This window comes from Rhinopithecus bieti, unplaced genomic scaffold, assembly GCF_001698545.2.
Source record: "Rhinopithecus bieti isolate Rb0 unplaced genomic scaffold, ASM169854v2 scaffold_5273, whole genome shotgun sequence".
NCBI lineage: Eukaryota > Metazoa > Chordata > Mammalia > Primates > Cercopithecidae > Rhinopithecus > Rhinopithecus bieti.
In genome coordinates, this window is record NW_016805057.1 from 1,396,883 (window position 1) to 1,414,049 (window position 17,167).

The 17,167-nt window shown below is 39.4% G+C and overlaps 1 protein-coding gene across 1 annotated transcript in view; it reads left to right on the plus strand.

The window, feature by feature from the left end:
* The window catches only part of NUFIP1 (nuclear FMR1 interacting protein 1), a 54,213-nt gene that overhangs the window by 6,126 nt on the left and 30,920 nt on the right, over positions 1 to 17,167 (plus strand). Inside the window, 5 exon segments of the mRNA XM_017870985.1 lie at positions 635 to 717; positions 1,967 to 1,979; positions 1,982 to 2,064; positions 2,837 to 2,899; positions 3,530 to 3,606. Of these exon segments, the coding sequence (XP_017726474.1) occupies positions 635 to 717; positions 1,967 to 1,979; positions 1,982 to 2,064; positions 2,837 to 2,899; positions 3,530 to 3,606 (319 nt within the window).

Consider the following 17,167-nt stretch of genomic DNA (forward strand, 5'->3'; position numbering starts at 1 on the left):
GCCTTGTGCAGTCCTCCTGCCTCAGCTTCCCAAAGTGCTAGGATTATAGGCATGAGCCACCATGCCTGGCCCATATGCAGATTTTTGAGTCAAGTTGTGACAGGATTGGAGAATTTTTTTTTTTTTTTTGGTGTCAGTATGCAAGGTTTGTTGGAAGAGGAGGGTTAGGAACTGGAAGACAATCTAGGAGTAATCTGGTGGAAGATCAGAATTTCTGACTTGGGGCATGGTAATAAGAATAGAAAAGTACAGTGGGATTTGAGAGGAGACATATTTCACAAGGTTCTGTTTTCCTGATGTGAAATTGATGCTGAAGGAGCTGTGTTGGGGATTTTACTGGTTACATTTCTGACATTTGAAATAACCGAAGGAATTTCATCAGGTTAGGTTGTCCATTTCTGAACTTTGACGCCTAAAGCATCTGTGGACATATCACACCAGTCTTTGTTTGAAAAGTAGTCATTTGGTAGACTAATCTTCATCTTTGTTATTTTGTTTGACCTACTATTCCTCCTAGAAGGGTAGTTTACCAGTGTTTTTACTGAAATATTTGTAACATGCTATAGTAGATAAAATTTAATTATAATTTAAATAATTATATTGTTTCAAACGTCTATGGATCTCTTTTTTTTAGTTAAACATTCTTATTATCCACGAAAGAATGATGCAAAATTCACAGACTTCAGCTTACCTCCCAGTAGAAAACAGAAAAAAAAGGTATTTGAAAGATGTTCTTGAATTTGACCCCTTAGTCCCTATGTCACTGTTTTATGTCTTGCATTTCTGTCATAACTGTCTTCAGTGTTTTGCTTCCATTATTGACACAGTGGAGCCTTGCTATAAAAAGGAATTTTGTGGTTAAACATGAATATAGCAAATTGGGATTCAAAATAATATTTACCTAATTTTTTTTTCTTTTCCGTGGTTTTAAAAATAGCTGTATATTTGGTACTTTCATTTTATTTATTTATTTATTTTTGAGATGGAGTTTCACTCTGTCGCCCAGGCTGGAGTGCAGTGGTACGATCTTGGCTCACTGCAACCTCCGCCTCCTGGGTTCAAGCAATTCTCCTGCCTCAGCCTCCCAGAGTAGGTGGGACTGCAGGCGCACACCACTATGCCTGGCTAATTTTTGTAGTTTTAGTAGAATTGGGGTTTCACTATGGCCAGGCTGGTCTCGAACTCCTGACCTCAAGTGATCCGCCTGCCTCTACCTCCCAAAGTGCTGGGATTACAGGCGTGAGCCAACAAGCCTGGCCATATAGTTGATATTTGAACAACACAACAGTTAGGGGTGCAGTCAAAAGTTTGTGTATAACTTTTGACTCCTCTAAAACTTAACTACTGATGGCCTACTGTTGACTGGAAGTCTTACCAATAACATAAATAGTTGGTTAATATATAAATAGAATGGTGTCCACATATATTTTATACTTTCCTAACATACTTAACTGTTTCTTTTTTTTTTTTTTTGATATTTCCAAGGCTATGTGGTTTATCTGTTTTCCAAATTGTCACCAATCTCCAAAAAAATTTTTGCAATATATTTATTGAAAAAAATCCTTTTATAAGTGGACCCTTGCAGTTCAAACCTGTGTTTTTCAAGGGTCAGCGGTAGTTATTTTTTTCTAAAAGATGAGCTGCTGTTTTTACTCTATTTTCAGGTCATTTCAACATATTCTGTACTGAGTCTTAATTAGATAACCAATTTGCAATCTGCTCATAATTTATATTAGCACTATTTGGATTTAAAAAGTTTAAAATTATGCCTGGATTTTACTAATATATTTGTTAAAAACAAAATGAAAGAAAGTATACTTTCTTTGGAAGTATACTCACAAGTTTCTCCCACATGAAAGGGTTATTGGAAACATCAAAGTGTGTATTACTAGAACAATAGTTATGTTTTTATTATTGATTAGAGATTTTTCACCAAAAGCCTAATTCCTCTCTGTTTTGTTTGCAGAAAAGAAAGGAACCAGTTTTCACTTTTTTTGTGATACCTGTGATCGTGGTTTTAAAAATCAAGAAAAGTACGACAAACACATGTCTGAACATACAAAAGTAGGTTTTCTTAGTTGTCCTGAAACTGATGTAGCAAAGTGGCCTTCTTCTATGTGTATATTTGGTAGAAATTCCAAGCTTGTTTTCCTTTAAAGTTTATAGTTTCCACAGAAATATAGTTTGACGACTTGACAGCTGGGGGCAGTGACCCTGGGGTTTGAAAGTGGGGATCCCACTGCTTCAGGGAGGAGGTAAGGTGGTAGCAAAGAAGGGAGCTCTGGCAGCTTTTTGTATTTGTGTACCTCTACTGCTTGGGAAGAGGCTGTCGTCCCCTCCAGTTACCTTGTGCATCTTGATGAGTTCTTTCCCCTTTAAGTCTGCCCTTGAACCATACTGTGTAATGTGGCCGTTCCTGTCACCCTCAAAGGCTGGTTCACATCTTGTCAAGTACTTTCTAGAAAACCTTAACCAAAATGTTTAAAAGGTTAAAAAGGAAGCCTTTGATTTGGAAAGGTTCTTTTTCTGCTTTTGGGAATGCCCCTCAACTATAGGAATTAACTTTTCACAGGTTTACTAATGTATGCCTTCACTCAAGTGGAGAAGTAAATAAGATACATTATTGTGCCATGTACTCTGAGAGTGTCATTCCTTTGCCTAAAGGCAGCCCTGTTTTGGAGTCATTTTTGTTTTGCTACTGACATAAGTATGCAGAGATAATACCATGTAGATGGGATAACTATGTAATACAGCCAGAATATGTCTGTGTATGTATAGTGGGGTAAATTTAACATGCAAAACATTTATTAGTGTTTTTTCTTTTTAACTCTTATAGTGCCCTGAAGTAGATTGCTCTTTTACTGCACACGAGAAGATTGTCCAGTTCCATTGGAGAAATGTAAGTTCTGTTTTTTTAATCCTATTTTAAATACATGCTCTTTTATTTTATTGATCTGTTATCTTCACAACTGTTCATTTATATACCTAATAATAAGTAACATTCATGGAGTACTTTGTAAGGATTTTGACATCATTTATTCAAGTTTTTCCTCACAAACAACTATAGTTGTTTATATTGGCCCCATTTAAAATATTTTAAAAAATGAATTGCCCAAGGCCTGAGAACTGATTCTTGGACCTCAGTTTCTTGACTCCAAATTGTATACTGCTTTACTACACCATGCTGCTACAGATTGTCACGTCTACTCATATCTTTAGTGACCTCTCTAGGTTTTGGTTGGTAAGTCATTCATTTGGGTGTTTAATGTGGTTTGAGAGAATGGGTGACATATCTACTTTGTAATCAAAATTATGTTACCCCTTTTCCCTCTAGTAATAGCACTAATTAAATACATGATAGATTCTTCTTCTTCCTTTAAAGAAAAAGTTATAGTACAGATAGATACAACCTCCTTACTTAGTTTTAAAATTGTATCCAACATAAGTTTACTTGTAGAAACAAAGTCTCCAAATTAGTCCAAAGCATATGATATTGCCTCCTGATGTTCAGCAGGCTTTTTCCCCCTAGATGCATGCTCCTGGCATGAAGAAGATCAAGTTAGACACTCCAGAGGAAATTGCACGGTGGAGGGAAGAAAGAAGGAAGTGAGTAGAGTTCAAAACCGGTGAAATAACTATTTTACTGTGGCAAGGCTTATTAATATAGTTAAATTCATTGAATTCCCTTAGAATGCTGGAACTAGGGAACAGGACCATAAGGCATATTATGTAAGACTAATATTGAATGTAGTTTTAGGAAGACCTAATAAGAACTCTTCATTTAAGTAGCGAATGTGTCATAATGGGACTGTATGTTGCTCTTGAGGGGGGCTACTACATGTCACCTATTAGATGTTCAGTGGTTGAGGCAATAATGGGTGGGTACTCTTACCAAAAAGTGTATTATACAGAAGTGTATTATCACAGAACATTACATCTGGCACATCACCACATATGTCAGTGGACTTAAACCAAAACTGTTAAGGTGAGCCAAGTACAAATGTAACCTGTTGCTCACGAGAGTTTGAAGTATCTTTCTTGATCTTTAAGGATAGTTCTTCTTGTCTTCATCCCAGGCTTACCTCTAAATAAGATATACAGGTGCTAAGGCTAAGATATACAGGTGCTTTTCCTTAACAATGAGAAGATCAGGAATTCATTCCTGTAATTAAAGAAATTTGAGCATCACCATGTAACTTGTGGTTTTACACTTACTAGGGAAGAAAGTTTAGTTGATGTCTAGCTGTAATACACTTGAAATTCCACTAGGGCCCTGTTATACTGCCTTCTCAGAAAAGACTAGAACGCTTCTTCCTGAAGCGGAAGACTATGCAGAACTACTCTAATGATCAGTTGCACTTTTAAAGTCAACTGCTCTTTTCCTGGAATTAAAAAACAAAGAGAGCCTGGGATGAAAACAAGAAGAACTATCCTTAAAGGTCAAGAAAGATACTTCAAACTCTTGTGAACAGCAGGTTACATTTGTACTTGGCTCACCTTAGTTTAAGGTTCAGTTTAAATACACTGACATGGGTGGTGATGTGCCAGATGTACTCTGCTGTGAAAAAGTTAGATGCTGCCCTTTACAGCTTTAGAGGTAATTCTGAGGGAGACCAGCAGAAGCATGAAGATTCAGAACTAACTGAGAATAAATATAATTCAACAAACGTGTATCAGGTATTAATACTATGTGCAAAGGAAAGAGTTGGATGAGGGTGAAGGGACAATTAGAAATCAATTTTTTTTTTGAGACAGAGTCTCACTCTGTCACTCAGGCTGGAGTGCAGTGGCGCAATCTCGGCTCACTGCAACCTCCAACTCCTGAGTTCAAGTGATTCAGCCTCCCAAGTAGCTGGGATTACAGGTGTGCACCACCACACCTGACTAAATTTTGTATTTTTAGTAGAGACAGGGTTTCGCCATGTTGGCTAGGCTGGTCTCGAACTTCTGACCTCAAGTAATCCATCTGTCTTGGCCTTCCAAAGTGCTGGGATTACAGGCGTGAGCCACCACGCCCAGCCGAGGAATTCAATTTTTAAACAAGTCGGGTCCAGCCAGTCAACAGGGACTTGGTGGACATAACATAGCATTTCAAGAGCATCTGTGGCTAACAAATGAAGGAATCTAGGCCACCTGGAGTAGAGTATATTAGAATGCCTTTTTCCTTTGATCTCTTTGGCAAAATCTTATTTATCTTGTAGGCCTGTTTTAAAGGTTGCCTGACTTACCACTCTCTTCTTACTCTTCACTTCCTCTATGTCACCAGAGTGCCAGTCTATAACAAAAGACCTTGTGCCAGAATATAAATCAGTATATTACTTCCTTTATTGATAAGAAAAAATGAAAAAATGTCAGCTGAACTAAATATCATGCTTAGTGACATAGTTGATTTCTACTCTGATGTGTGTGGATTGGCTGGTTGCCAGTCCCTGAAATACACTGCCCTAAAACATTAGTTACTACCTCCTTTGCAAATACATAGCTTGTTTATACAACCATAGTACATTTGTCACATTGCATTGTAGTTGGCCCTGCTCTTATACATCTTTGATTCTGCTGTGCTTTGCACAGTGCCTAGAATTTAGTATGTGAGAAATACATATTTGTTGACTGAAGTACTGTTAAATAGTGTAGAGTGAGAATACTTAACCATGGCAGTGATAAGGGAGCCTTAGCCAATTGGAAGGTCAAACTTAGAAGTTGAAGGAGTTTGGACCATGCTGTGGTTTGAATGTGTTCCCCAAAAGTTCATTTGTTGGAAACTTGGTCCCCAATGTGGCAGTGTTGAGAGGTGGGACCTTTGGGAGGTAATTGGATCGTGAAGGTAGAACCCTCATAAATGGATTAATTCATTCATGGATTGGTGGATTAATGGATTAAAGGATTCATGAATTATCAAGGGAGTGGGCTTATTATCATCAGAGTGAGTCAATTATAAAGATCAGTTTGCCTGTCTCCTGTGAGCCCCCTTGCCATGTGATGCCCTCTGCTGCCTTGGGACTCTACAGAGAGTCCCCACCCAGCCACCAAAACTGTAAGAAATAATTTTTTTTCTTTATAAATTATCCAATCTACGTATTCAGTTATAGCAACATAAAATGGACTGAGACCAAGAAGTAGTTTGAGTTAGGAATTTTGAAGCACGGGATCTGAAGCTCCTTGCCTTCTGTAGGTAGCTTCTTTGCAGATACAAGTTTTTCTCCTCATGACATCACTCCCCAAGTAACTGGGCTTTTTTAAAAAATGTTTTGTTTGTTCTCCTTGTTTCTTTTCTATCTGTTGGTTGTTTCTTCTTCCTCCTCTTGTTCTTCCTCTTCTTTTTCTTCTTCCTCGTCCTCGTCCTCCTCCTCCTCTTCCTCCTCGTCCTCTTCCTCCTCCTTCTCTTCCTCCTCTTCCTCCTCGTCCTCTTCCTCCTCTTCCTCTTCCTCCTCCTTCTCTTCCTCCTCTTCCTCCTCTTCCTCTTCCTCCTCCTTCTCTTCCTCCTCTTCCTCCTCTTCCTCTTCCTCCTCTTCCTCCTCCTCCTCCTCCTCTCTTCTCCTCTTTCCTTCTTCTTTCATTTTTTGCATAGAGCAGTAATCAAACAAGAAGTTAACTCCACTTCCTTTCTGACATGTATATTATAAAGAGCTGATGACGATGGTATGAAAGATTGTATCCTGCTAGATGGGATGGAAATGGCCTAACTGCTAAGACACGAGGTTTTTTTCCCCTGCTACTTAGCCTTGACTTTGATCAGTTAGAGGTTGGTTCAGCTCATTGGTGTCAGTCCCTTTTATAAATGTTTAATTCTCTTGAGGGGAATGGTAGCAGTTACTAGTCAGCACTGATTGTAAAACAACTCGAAAGTTATCTGACTAAACTTAAATTTCTGAAGCTTTGAGTTTACTGAAGGGTATAGGGAAAGTCTGAAGTGACTTCTCGATTTGCCAACTTTGGTTCTTCTATCTTGTGGTTGTATAAATTAAATCATTTAAACTGGGAAATGTGGAATCACTATTAAATTAATGGTAACCAACTTTACTCTTTCTACTTTGTCCATAGCACTTTCACTCTCCCATGACCCTCTACTATTCCCTCCCTCAGCATATAAGAGGAAGGGGACTTCTGTAATCCCAGCACTTTGGGAGGCCGAGGCGGTTGGATCACAAGGTCAGGAGATCAAGACCATCCTGGCTAACATGGTGAAACCCCGTCTCTACTAAAAATACAAAAAAATTAGCCAGACGTGGTGGCACACACCTGTAGTCCCAGCTACTCGGGAGGCTGAGGCAGGAGAATGGCGTGAACTCAGGAGGCGGAACTTGCAGTGAGCCGAGATTGTGCCACTGCACTCCAGCCTGGGTGACACAGCGAGACTCTGTCTCAAAACAAAAAAAGAGGAAGGGGATTTCATCTACTCTGGAAGATTAGGGTGTTTCATGACAAAGGGAGGGGTAGCTGAACTCAGAACTAACTAGGAAAAGATAAAGGGGAGGCAGGGATTAGTGGTCAGACAGAGGTTAGCATGTTCAAGGAACTGTGAGTATAGGTAAGAAAAAAAGATGGCAGTTGTGGGGGTGGAGAGAACTAGGTGGATGTAGAACATTTGGGAGGTGAAAATGGACAGTGGGGATTAAATGATAATGAGATTGAAGAGGAGAGAGGTTTTAGGAGACTTCCAGATTTCTGGACTGAGCACCTCTATGAAAGGTGGTACCTCTTACTGACACAGGGAACACTGGAAGAGGATGGGGTTTGGAGGTATTGGTTTGGACATTGTTGAGTCTGAGGAGATCCTGAGGCATCTATTTGAAGATGTTGAGTAGACATTGGGACTTGGACCAGACCAGACTGGAGATAGTTTTCTGAGTCATGAAACTGTGAATATGGAAGAGATTCCCCACAGAGACAGGGTAGAGTGGAAAGAGAAGGTAGCCTAATGTTGAACCTTGAGCCCTTCCAACATAAAGGTCTAATAAATAATAAAATCCAACAAGCCTGCTGAGTGGGAACCAGAGAGGTCGAAGAAAACTTCCTCTGGAAGCCAGCGGAGGGGAGAATTTTGAGAAGGAAGATACGGTTAGCAGTGCAGATTGCGATGGAAAGGTCAAATAAAACAAGAACAGAAAGTGACTGATGTTGTGACATACACAGGGCCTCCTTGATGAGGGTTCCAGGTGATTCCTCCTTGGCCCTTCTCCTTTGAGCTCTGTGCTATCTGTCTTCAATTCTCATACCCTCCCCAGGGATTGACTGCCTTTGTCACCCGCCCTTGGCATGTTAGATGCTGCAGTGGAATTGTATATATTTTGAATTCATTCAACACCTTTTCACTTTTAGATTTCTAACCACCAAGCCTGGGCAATCAAGTGATACCCTGTATCTACAAAAATAAAAAATTAGCCAGGAGTAGTGGTCTGCACCTGTAGTCCAAGCCACTCAGGAGACTGAGGCAGGAAGATCCCTTGAGCCCAGGAGTTTGAGGTTGCAGTGGGCTATGATCACGCCACTGCGCTGCAGCTTGGGTAACAGAGCGAGACTTTGTCTCAAACAAAACAAAACAAAATAAATTTCCAGTGCCCTTCACCTTCATGCAGTTTCAGCCACTTCCTTTACATCCTGGATTCTAAAGTTGGACATACTCCTCTTTCCATCCGTCCAGCTCACTGTCACCTCTACCAGGCTTGGAATAGTTGGGGCTTCCCATCCTCTTTACTTTGTTTTTCTGTCATATTCCTTCTTCCTTCACTTCCCTACCCAGCCTAGCTCACTTCAGCTGTTCCTGTCAGTATCTCAGCTTCCTTCTTCCTTTGTCCTCCATTGCACTCATCTGGCAAAATCCCAGCTCTGGCTCAGTTGCTACATCCTGTTCAAGAAAACCCACACAATTGAAATGTAGTCTTCAAGTGAACACTTGGCAGTGCTATCTGACTTGAGAAGTTGGCTTGACCGAAGAGAAGTTTAGGGTATTTTCTTTGTGTTGTTTTGTGGTGCAAAATTAGATGTTCAATATGCATATGTTTCTTAGTTATATGGATGACTGTGTAGTGTAAAATTTAAACGTTTCTTAAACTGATTTTATTTTTAATCAACTAAAATGCCCGTGAGAATAAAACTCCGTAGAACTAGCAACCAGAATCCTATAATGTGGGCTTCACTTGTCTTTTCTGGTTATTTCCACATTATTTGCTTATAGGGGCTTTTTGTCTCAGCCAAACTTGTTATTTATCATATCTCATACAGGGTTTGTGAACTTTTGCCCTTTTAGTTTTGTTCATGGTGCTGCTTCTGGAAGATCTTGCCTTCTCCATCTTTTCTTTTTTTTTTTTTTTTTTTTTGAGATGGAGTCTCGCTCTGTCGCCCAGGCTGGAGTGCAGTGTTACGATCTCGGCTCACTGCAAGCTCCGCCTCCTGGGTTCACGCCGTTCTCCTGCTTCAGCCTCCCTGGGCCTCCCTCAGCCTGGGGCTACAGGCGCCCGCCACCACACCCGGCTAATTTTTTTTGTATTTTTAGTAGAGACGGGGTTTCACCATGTTAGCCAGGATAGTCTCAATCTCCTGACCTCGTGATTGACCCGCCTCAGCCTCCCAAAGTGCTGGGATTACAGGTGTGAGCCACTGCGCCCGGCCTTACCTTCTCCATCTTTAAAATTCTGTTCATTGCTCTTAGCTCATCTGAAATCCATCTACTTCTGGGGATACTTTTTCTCATCTGTCTAGAGAAATGTCTTGCCCTTCTTTGAATATGGTTTCTCCTTTCTGCCTCTTTAGCACAGATATCCTTTATTATGACCCTGTTGGTGAACTTCTTTGCATATGTGTCTTTTATTCTTGAATTAAGTGTGAGCTCTGAAATGTAAGAACCAACTTTTACCTGGCTGTTTCTATCCCATAGTGCCACAGTTATAGGGAATGCTTGTAAATGTTATTGTGTGTAAATGGGGCTTGAAGATATTTTTATTATGGGTATAATTCTGTTTTGGTACACACAAGTAAGTGGTTGGAGAAATCTTACTGAGACTTTTATTTATAAGTAATGTTTTAGCTGTACCTTTGTTGTTTTTAGAGAAATTGGGCAGAAATATGTTGATATGATTAATAATTATGCTTGGAAATTATAGTGTAACTAATAGTACTTAAACTGCTGTGGTTTTGAACATTAAATTCTCACTACATAGGGTAGACAGTCACTGAGACAAACCAAATTGATCCGTATTTTGAAGTATTAATGACTTTTCCCTACGTGAGTGTGAACTATGCCCCCTTATGGTTTTGTGTAACAAATGTTTAAAGGAAAAATTTTCCACTGGCTAGAGAAACTTGAGGAATATTAATATTTGAAGATGAAAACTAGCTTAGGCAGCATGTATTTATATAAAGTTCTTGTAGAAGACTAGTTTGATTTTCTAATGTTAGCAAGAAATCTCAGCAACCTTTCAATAAATGTTAATAGACATTTTGCTTATCTTTGAATAACTTCTTGACAGTAGTTTAGTTTGAAAATTAGAGGTGAACATTCAGTATTTGAAAGGACAGAGATTTCTTTCTATATGTGGCTGAGTTCACCAAAAACAGACATAAATAACCTCTTGCCTTTAGGATTCTCACTGTAATATGAAATGAATAAATATACATTAGGTGGCCATAAGACCACAGGTAACTGAAGCATTAATTTTAGCTATGTAGGGATAATCCTGACTAGTCAAGAGATATTTGAGTTTCTGGAGGGGAGGGCCATCAATTTGTTTTTCAAGACTTCCTGTAAGAGGTGATGTGCCTCCCTCCCCCAATTTATTTTAATGTATATTGTACATATAGTGAAATTCACCCTTTTTAGTGGATAGTTCTGACAAATATATACTGTCATGTAAATACCACCAGAATCATGATATAGAACAGTTTTTCTTCACCTGGAAAATTGCCTTATGCCCTGATGGCAGCCTCCCCTCCACCCACTGGCAACCACTGATTTATTTTTTGTTCTTATATTCATACTTCTGCAGAAACATCACATAAATGGAATCATATAGTATGTGGCCTTTATAGTCTAACTCACTTATTTTTAGTCTGCATTTGAGAGTTATCCATGTTGTTCCTTGTAACAGTTGTTTGTTTTTTATTGCTGAGTATTACTCTTTTCCTTTGTGTGGATGCATCACAGTTTGTTTATCCATTCCCAGTTGAGTGTTGTTTCCAGTAGTTAGCCATTATGTAAAGTCTTCATAAACATTCATGTGTAGGTTTTTGTTTTGAATATAGGGTTTTATTTGGCTTGGATAAATATCCAGGAGTGGGATTGGTTAGTCATATGGTAAGCATATGTTTAACTTTATGAAGAACTGCCAAATTGTTTAGGAGGATAGTTAGTTTTAAATCAAGATATGCCTATTTGAGCATGGAAAGTATTCAGATAAAAGGAGATGGTAGGGTGCAGTGGTGCTTGCGTCAGCTAGTCATGCTCTAGGAAATGAAATGGCAACCTTACTACCATGGCTTAGTGCGAAGAGGTGTTGTTTTCCCAAGGTTTAAAAAAAAAAAAAAATTCAGGGCTGCTGTTGCTGCATGACAGTACCATGGACACAGGCGGTCTCTTGTTGCACCGGAGTAGGTGGCTCTCCTCTTGCCTGTCACCAGAAAGTTCTTGCATATGCAAATATTAAGCCACAGAATAGGCAGAAAGAAGAGAAAAAGGCAAAAGGTATATGTAGCCTTATTTCCCCCCTTTTCATTGGGAAAACAGTAGCTTTGTTTTTAGTTCCAACCAGGAGATACTTATATGGATCTCATTGGCTAGAAGTGGGTTGCTTGACCCCCTTCAGTGGGAGTGGAGTTGATGGGATGCCCCAAAACAAAATTGTTAAGGAATGGGGGAGAATAGGCTATTAGAAGTGTTTGCTTTAGTTCTTAGTGGCACAGTGGAATTTCAAAACTGTGAGTTTTGGAAGCAGCTCTATTCTTCTGAATAAAGGATTGGCTTGAGCAAGTGTTTGATAGGCTTGCTGGTGATTCTTTTTATGTAGGACAGGTGGGGGCAGAGGGGATAGAGTCTAGCTCTGGTTTCCAGAGGTATGCTATGATAGCAGGCAGAAGTGCCTTGGAAGAGGAATGGGCAAAATCTGTTGGCAATAAGTGAGGTTATAGGTTTGTGAAATTTAGAGGTGTTTAAAGAGAATGAGGAAATGGGGTGAAGATGACAGTTTTGGATGAAGTTTATTTGTACCTGTGATGTTGCTTTGTTAGTAAGTGCTCTGAAAATTCTTTGGGCACTGGCTGAGTTCATCTGAGGTTCTACCATATTTTGTTTCTCAGGTTATTGCTCTTTAACATATTCTGAAGTTTATGTTATATATGTTTTTTCTATATGTATGTTTTATTGGAAGATATGGGAAATACTGCTCTTCTTTTGGGATGTTTGATAGATTTCTCAAAAATACACAAATACTATCCGCACTAGCAATTTTTAAAAGACTTATTATGGGCCGGGTGCGGTGACTCACGCCTGTAATCCCAGCATTTTGGGAGGCCGAGGCGGGCAGATCACTTGAGGTCAGGAGTTCAAGACCAGCCTGGCCAACATGGCGAAACCCTATCTCTACTAAAAATACAAAAATTAGCCGGGCATCGTGGCATGTGCCTGTAATCCCAGATACTTGGGAGGCTGAGGCAGGAGAATTGCTTGAACCTCGGGGGCGGAGGTTGCAATGAGCCAAGATCGCGCCACTGTACTCCAGGCTGGGCAACAGAGTGAGACTGTCTCAATAAAAAAACAACAAACGGGGGGAAGGGGGAGGGATGGCATTGGGAATTATAAATGACGAGTTGATGGGTGCAGCGTATCAACATGGCACAAATATACATATGTAACAAACCAGCACGTTGTGCACATACATGTACCCTAGAACTTAAGGTATAATTTAAAAAAACAAACAAACAAAAAACACCTATTACGAAAATGTACTTACTTTCTACATTCCTGTCATTCTCAATTTTTAAAAAATATTACTTGAATTCCTAAAAAGAATAAGTTCCACATTGGTATGGCAGAATAGTCCTTATTTCATGAATTTAGTCTTTCTACGAGAGCTACATTCTTTCCGATGAAGCCACTATATTCTTTGACATGCAGGAAAAATAAGGTCTTTATGTAATTGCTGTGTTAGGAAAAGCTTGTGAAAGAGTTCACAGAGTAAGAATTTTAAAGCCTAAAGAAAACTCTGAAGGTTTGCTTGGCATGCAGCTTCTTTATCTTTAACAAAAGTACATCTTTGTCTTTATTTCTTCATCTCTGTATTTTTCAGGTCAGACTCAGAGGTATCTAGTGTATTTAATTTTTTTTTTTTTTTTTTTTTTTTTGAGACAGAGTCTCGCTCTGTCGCCCAGGCTGGATGCAGTGGCCAGATCTCAGCTCGCTGCAAGCTCTGTCTCCCGGGTTTATGCCATTCTCCTGCCTCAGCCTCCCGAGTAGCCAGGACTACAGGCACCCGCCACCTCGCCCAGCTAGTTTTTTTGTATTTTTTGGTAGAGATGGGGTTTCACCATGTTAGCCAGGATGGTCTCGATCTCCTGACCTCGTGATCCGCCCGTCTCGGCCTCCCAAAGTGCTGGGATTACAGGCTTGAGCCACCTTGCCCGGCCTAATTTGATAACTTTTAAGGCTTTCCACTAATAACCTGCTTTCCCCTACCTCCCCAAAAAAGCCACCAAAAAAGGTGATTCTTTTTTAATTCCTGACCTATGCAGTACCAGTGCTGTATAATTTGGCTTTAGGGAAAATGAGTGGTAGAGGTTTGTTTCCAAAACCTTGCTTTTATTATAGAAATAGTGGAACATTTTTCACAGCAGACTGGGAGTCCACTAGGTGGAGTAGTTTCACAATTTATTTCAACGCTTACTGTGACTCTGAGGAAATCCTTTTGTTTCCCTGGTTCATGCAGAATTCCACACAGGAGATCTGCTCCTAAAGAATGCTACATCTTTTTGATGTTCGGAAAGAAATAAAAGTACAGTAGTGTAGCTTGTGTGGAAGCAGTTGTGGTTCAATGAGAGTGGGAAGAGTGACTATATTTTATAGAACAGGCAGAGGGGAAAAGCCAATAAATGGGTCGTGATTTGAGCATAGGAAAAAATTGGAGAGAATAATGTGACCAGAATGATCTGTGCTAAGGTAATGGTTAACACGCTTTGCCCATGTGTTGGCTCTGTAGTGCTTAAAGATTGTCACTGGAGGCATAAGGTATAGGCAATGGGGAAGGTGAAGAAGTGGTAAAAAATGAAAGAGAGGGAAGAGAGGAAGGGAAAAAAGCATAGTTTCAGGGCCATTTCCTCTTAGTGAACTGGGGAAAGATAGAAGTATAGGGAGAAAATGATTTTAGTAGATAAAAATACAGAGAAACCAACGGTGACAATCTCCCTTGTCATAGTCTTTATAACTTCATCTTGTCCGTTCTCTAACAGGAGATACTGAACTAAGCTTTACATGTATGTAACTGCGATGTAAGACATCATTTATGTTTTTTTCAATAGTCTTTGGATTTGTTATTTCTTGTACTTTAGGAACCTGAACTCCTTCATCAGAGCTCCTTTTTTTTCCTTATTCATTTATCTCAGCTTCATGTTGGTGGAGTGTGGCTTCCTACTGTTGTTTTTGTGTGTAACTAGGTCTTGTGTTTCTGGTTTTTCTTTTTTGGGATAATTTGCTTTCTAGCAACCTTTTCCCCCCTAGTTTTAAATATCTGTATTCTGTGTAAATAAGAATGTAATAGATTTTGGAAGAGAGTATTTAATTTGGTAACTTTTAAGGCTTTCCACTAATAACCTGCTTTCCCCTACCTCCCCAAAAAAGCCACCAAAAAAAGTGATTCTTTCTTAATTCCTGACCTATGCGGTACCAATGCTGTATGATTTGGCTTTAGGGAAAATGATTTCAGCACCAAGAAAAATAAAATCTTACAACTTTTTAAAACTCTAATCTTACTTTTAGGCACATGATACTTAATTTTAGGAATACAAATTTCCTTACCTTTAGGAACATGATACTTAACTTTAGGAAGATAAGTTTCTTTGCCTTTAGGAACATGATACTGCAGTCTGCCAGAAAGAGAAAATTCACTGTTTTAGAAGGCTTCCATCAAAGGAGTTTCTATACATCACATCTTTGATGTTTCATTTAGGGAATTCTTTCTTATATCTTACCTAAAATCCACTTGCTATGACACGTTTAAATTCTTTACCATTGAAAAGCAGTTACCTAGCATCTGCTGTCTGGTACATGGTACACTGTAGTGCCAAATTTTATCATGTGACATATAGCCCAGCATGGTAAGAGTCTGCAATACTCTGCAAAAATGTTGAAGAAACTTAAGTAATAAGAAGTAAATTTGAAAGTTGTGGAGGGTGTTGAGTAGCTGTGAGTTACATGTCTCGCCACTGTGAGGCCTGTGAAAGTCATCACTGGTTTTCTCATTTCTACTTCTGCATATTCTCTTCAGTTTCGGAACAACTGGACCATCCTCTCTGTAAAACTATTTTTATTGCCACTTCTCATCTTCTTTTAAAGGCTGCAAATAGTTCCTTTCATCTTTCTTTGGAGGTTTTATTTTTCATCCTATTAATCATCTTTGAGTCTCTTCTGAATCCCTTCCAAGTCTTTTTTTTTTTTTCCCCCTCAGTGTTCCTTTAGTTTGGAAGTACAGAACTGGAAACAGTACCCTGAGAGTATCTGACTGCTTTTGAGTATCCTGGAGGAAGATTTCATACTCATAAAAGTGCCAGAGTCTACTTCATATAACCTTAGATTATGTTTGCTTTCTAAAAATGTAGTCATATATTGCTGACTGTCAGATTTTTATCTCCTATGACCTTGATCGTTTCCTTTTATGTTTATTTATAGTTTGTACATTCATCATCTTTTTTTTATTGAGTCTGTTTTTCTTGACTGGATATATATTGCTTCACACTGTCCTCATTGAAATTCATTGCATTTTTTTCTGATTACTAAACTACTTACCCAATGTCATTTCCATTCCTGTCTTTCAGTATGCCCCACCCATAGGCTTTCTATATTGTCTGTGCTATTTAAGTCAGTAATGAAATTATTAAAAATAGGAAGAAGGTAGAGAAGTGTCCTAGAAGCAGTGGCAGAGAACGTTTGTTGATGTTTCTCAAAACTTACTCTGATCAGCAGCCAGATTGAGTAGTAGAGAGCTGTTCCCCTCCTTCTGTGTTTTTGATACTCCTGGAATCTGTTGCTCTCACCCTGAAAGTTTGGTGTCTGCATCTCCACATAGCTGTGTAGAGAAACAAAGAAAGCAATTAATCTTGCACACTTCTGTCAGATTTCATCTTAATCACTGCCTTGTACATATCTCTCCCTGTTCATAACTTTCTGTGGCTCTCCATCACCTGCTGAATTAAATATAAACTTTCTAGTTTGGTATTCAAGGCATATTTTGGCCTGAGTCTTCCTTTCCAGTCTGATGGCCTATAACTGTGTTTCCTACTGTATTAATTACTCATCATTCTCCAGATATCTCTTTCACTTTTTTTTTTTGAGACAGAATCTTGCTCTGTCACCCAGGCTGGAGTGCGGTAACGTGATCTCAGCTCACTGCAACCTCCACCTCCTGGGTTCAAGCAATTCTCTTGTCTCAGCCTCCTGAGTAGCTGGGATTATAGGCATCTGCCACCATGCCTAGCTAAGTTTTTGTGTTTTTAGTAGGGATGGGGTTTCACCATGTTGGCGAGGCTGGTCTCGAACTCCTGACCTCAAGTGACCCACCCATCTCAGCTTCCCAAAGTGCTGGGATTACAGGCATGAGCCACTGTGCCCAGCCTCTTTCACTTTCTGAAGTCTTGGTTTGTTTGCATTGTTTGGCCTGTTTAGCACACTCTCATTTCTGTTACCATTTAAGACCAATTTCTTTCATTTCTTTTCTGTATGGATTTTTCCAATTAGATAAAGTCTTTCCATTCCACACCATCCCTCACACAAATCTTTATACCCTTTGGGGTACTTTTGTCTTATGTTATCGCTATTTGTGTGTTTTTCTTATCCTCCTGGTAGACTGTATATTTATTTATTTATTTGTTTGTTTGTTTGTTTGTTTGTTTGTTTATTGGGAGGGAGTCTTGCTCTGTCACCCAGGCTGGAGTGCAGTGGCGCGATCTCTGCTTGCTACAACCTCTACTT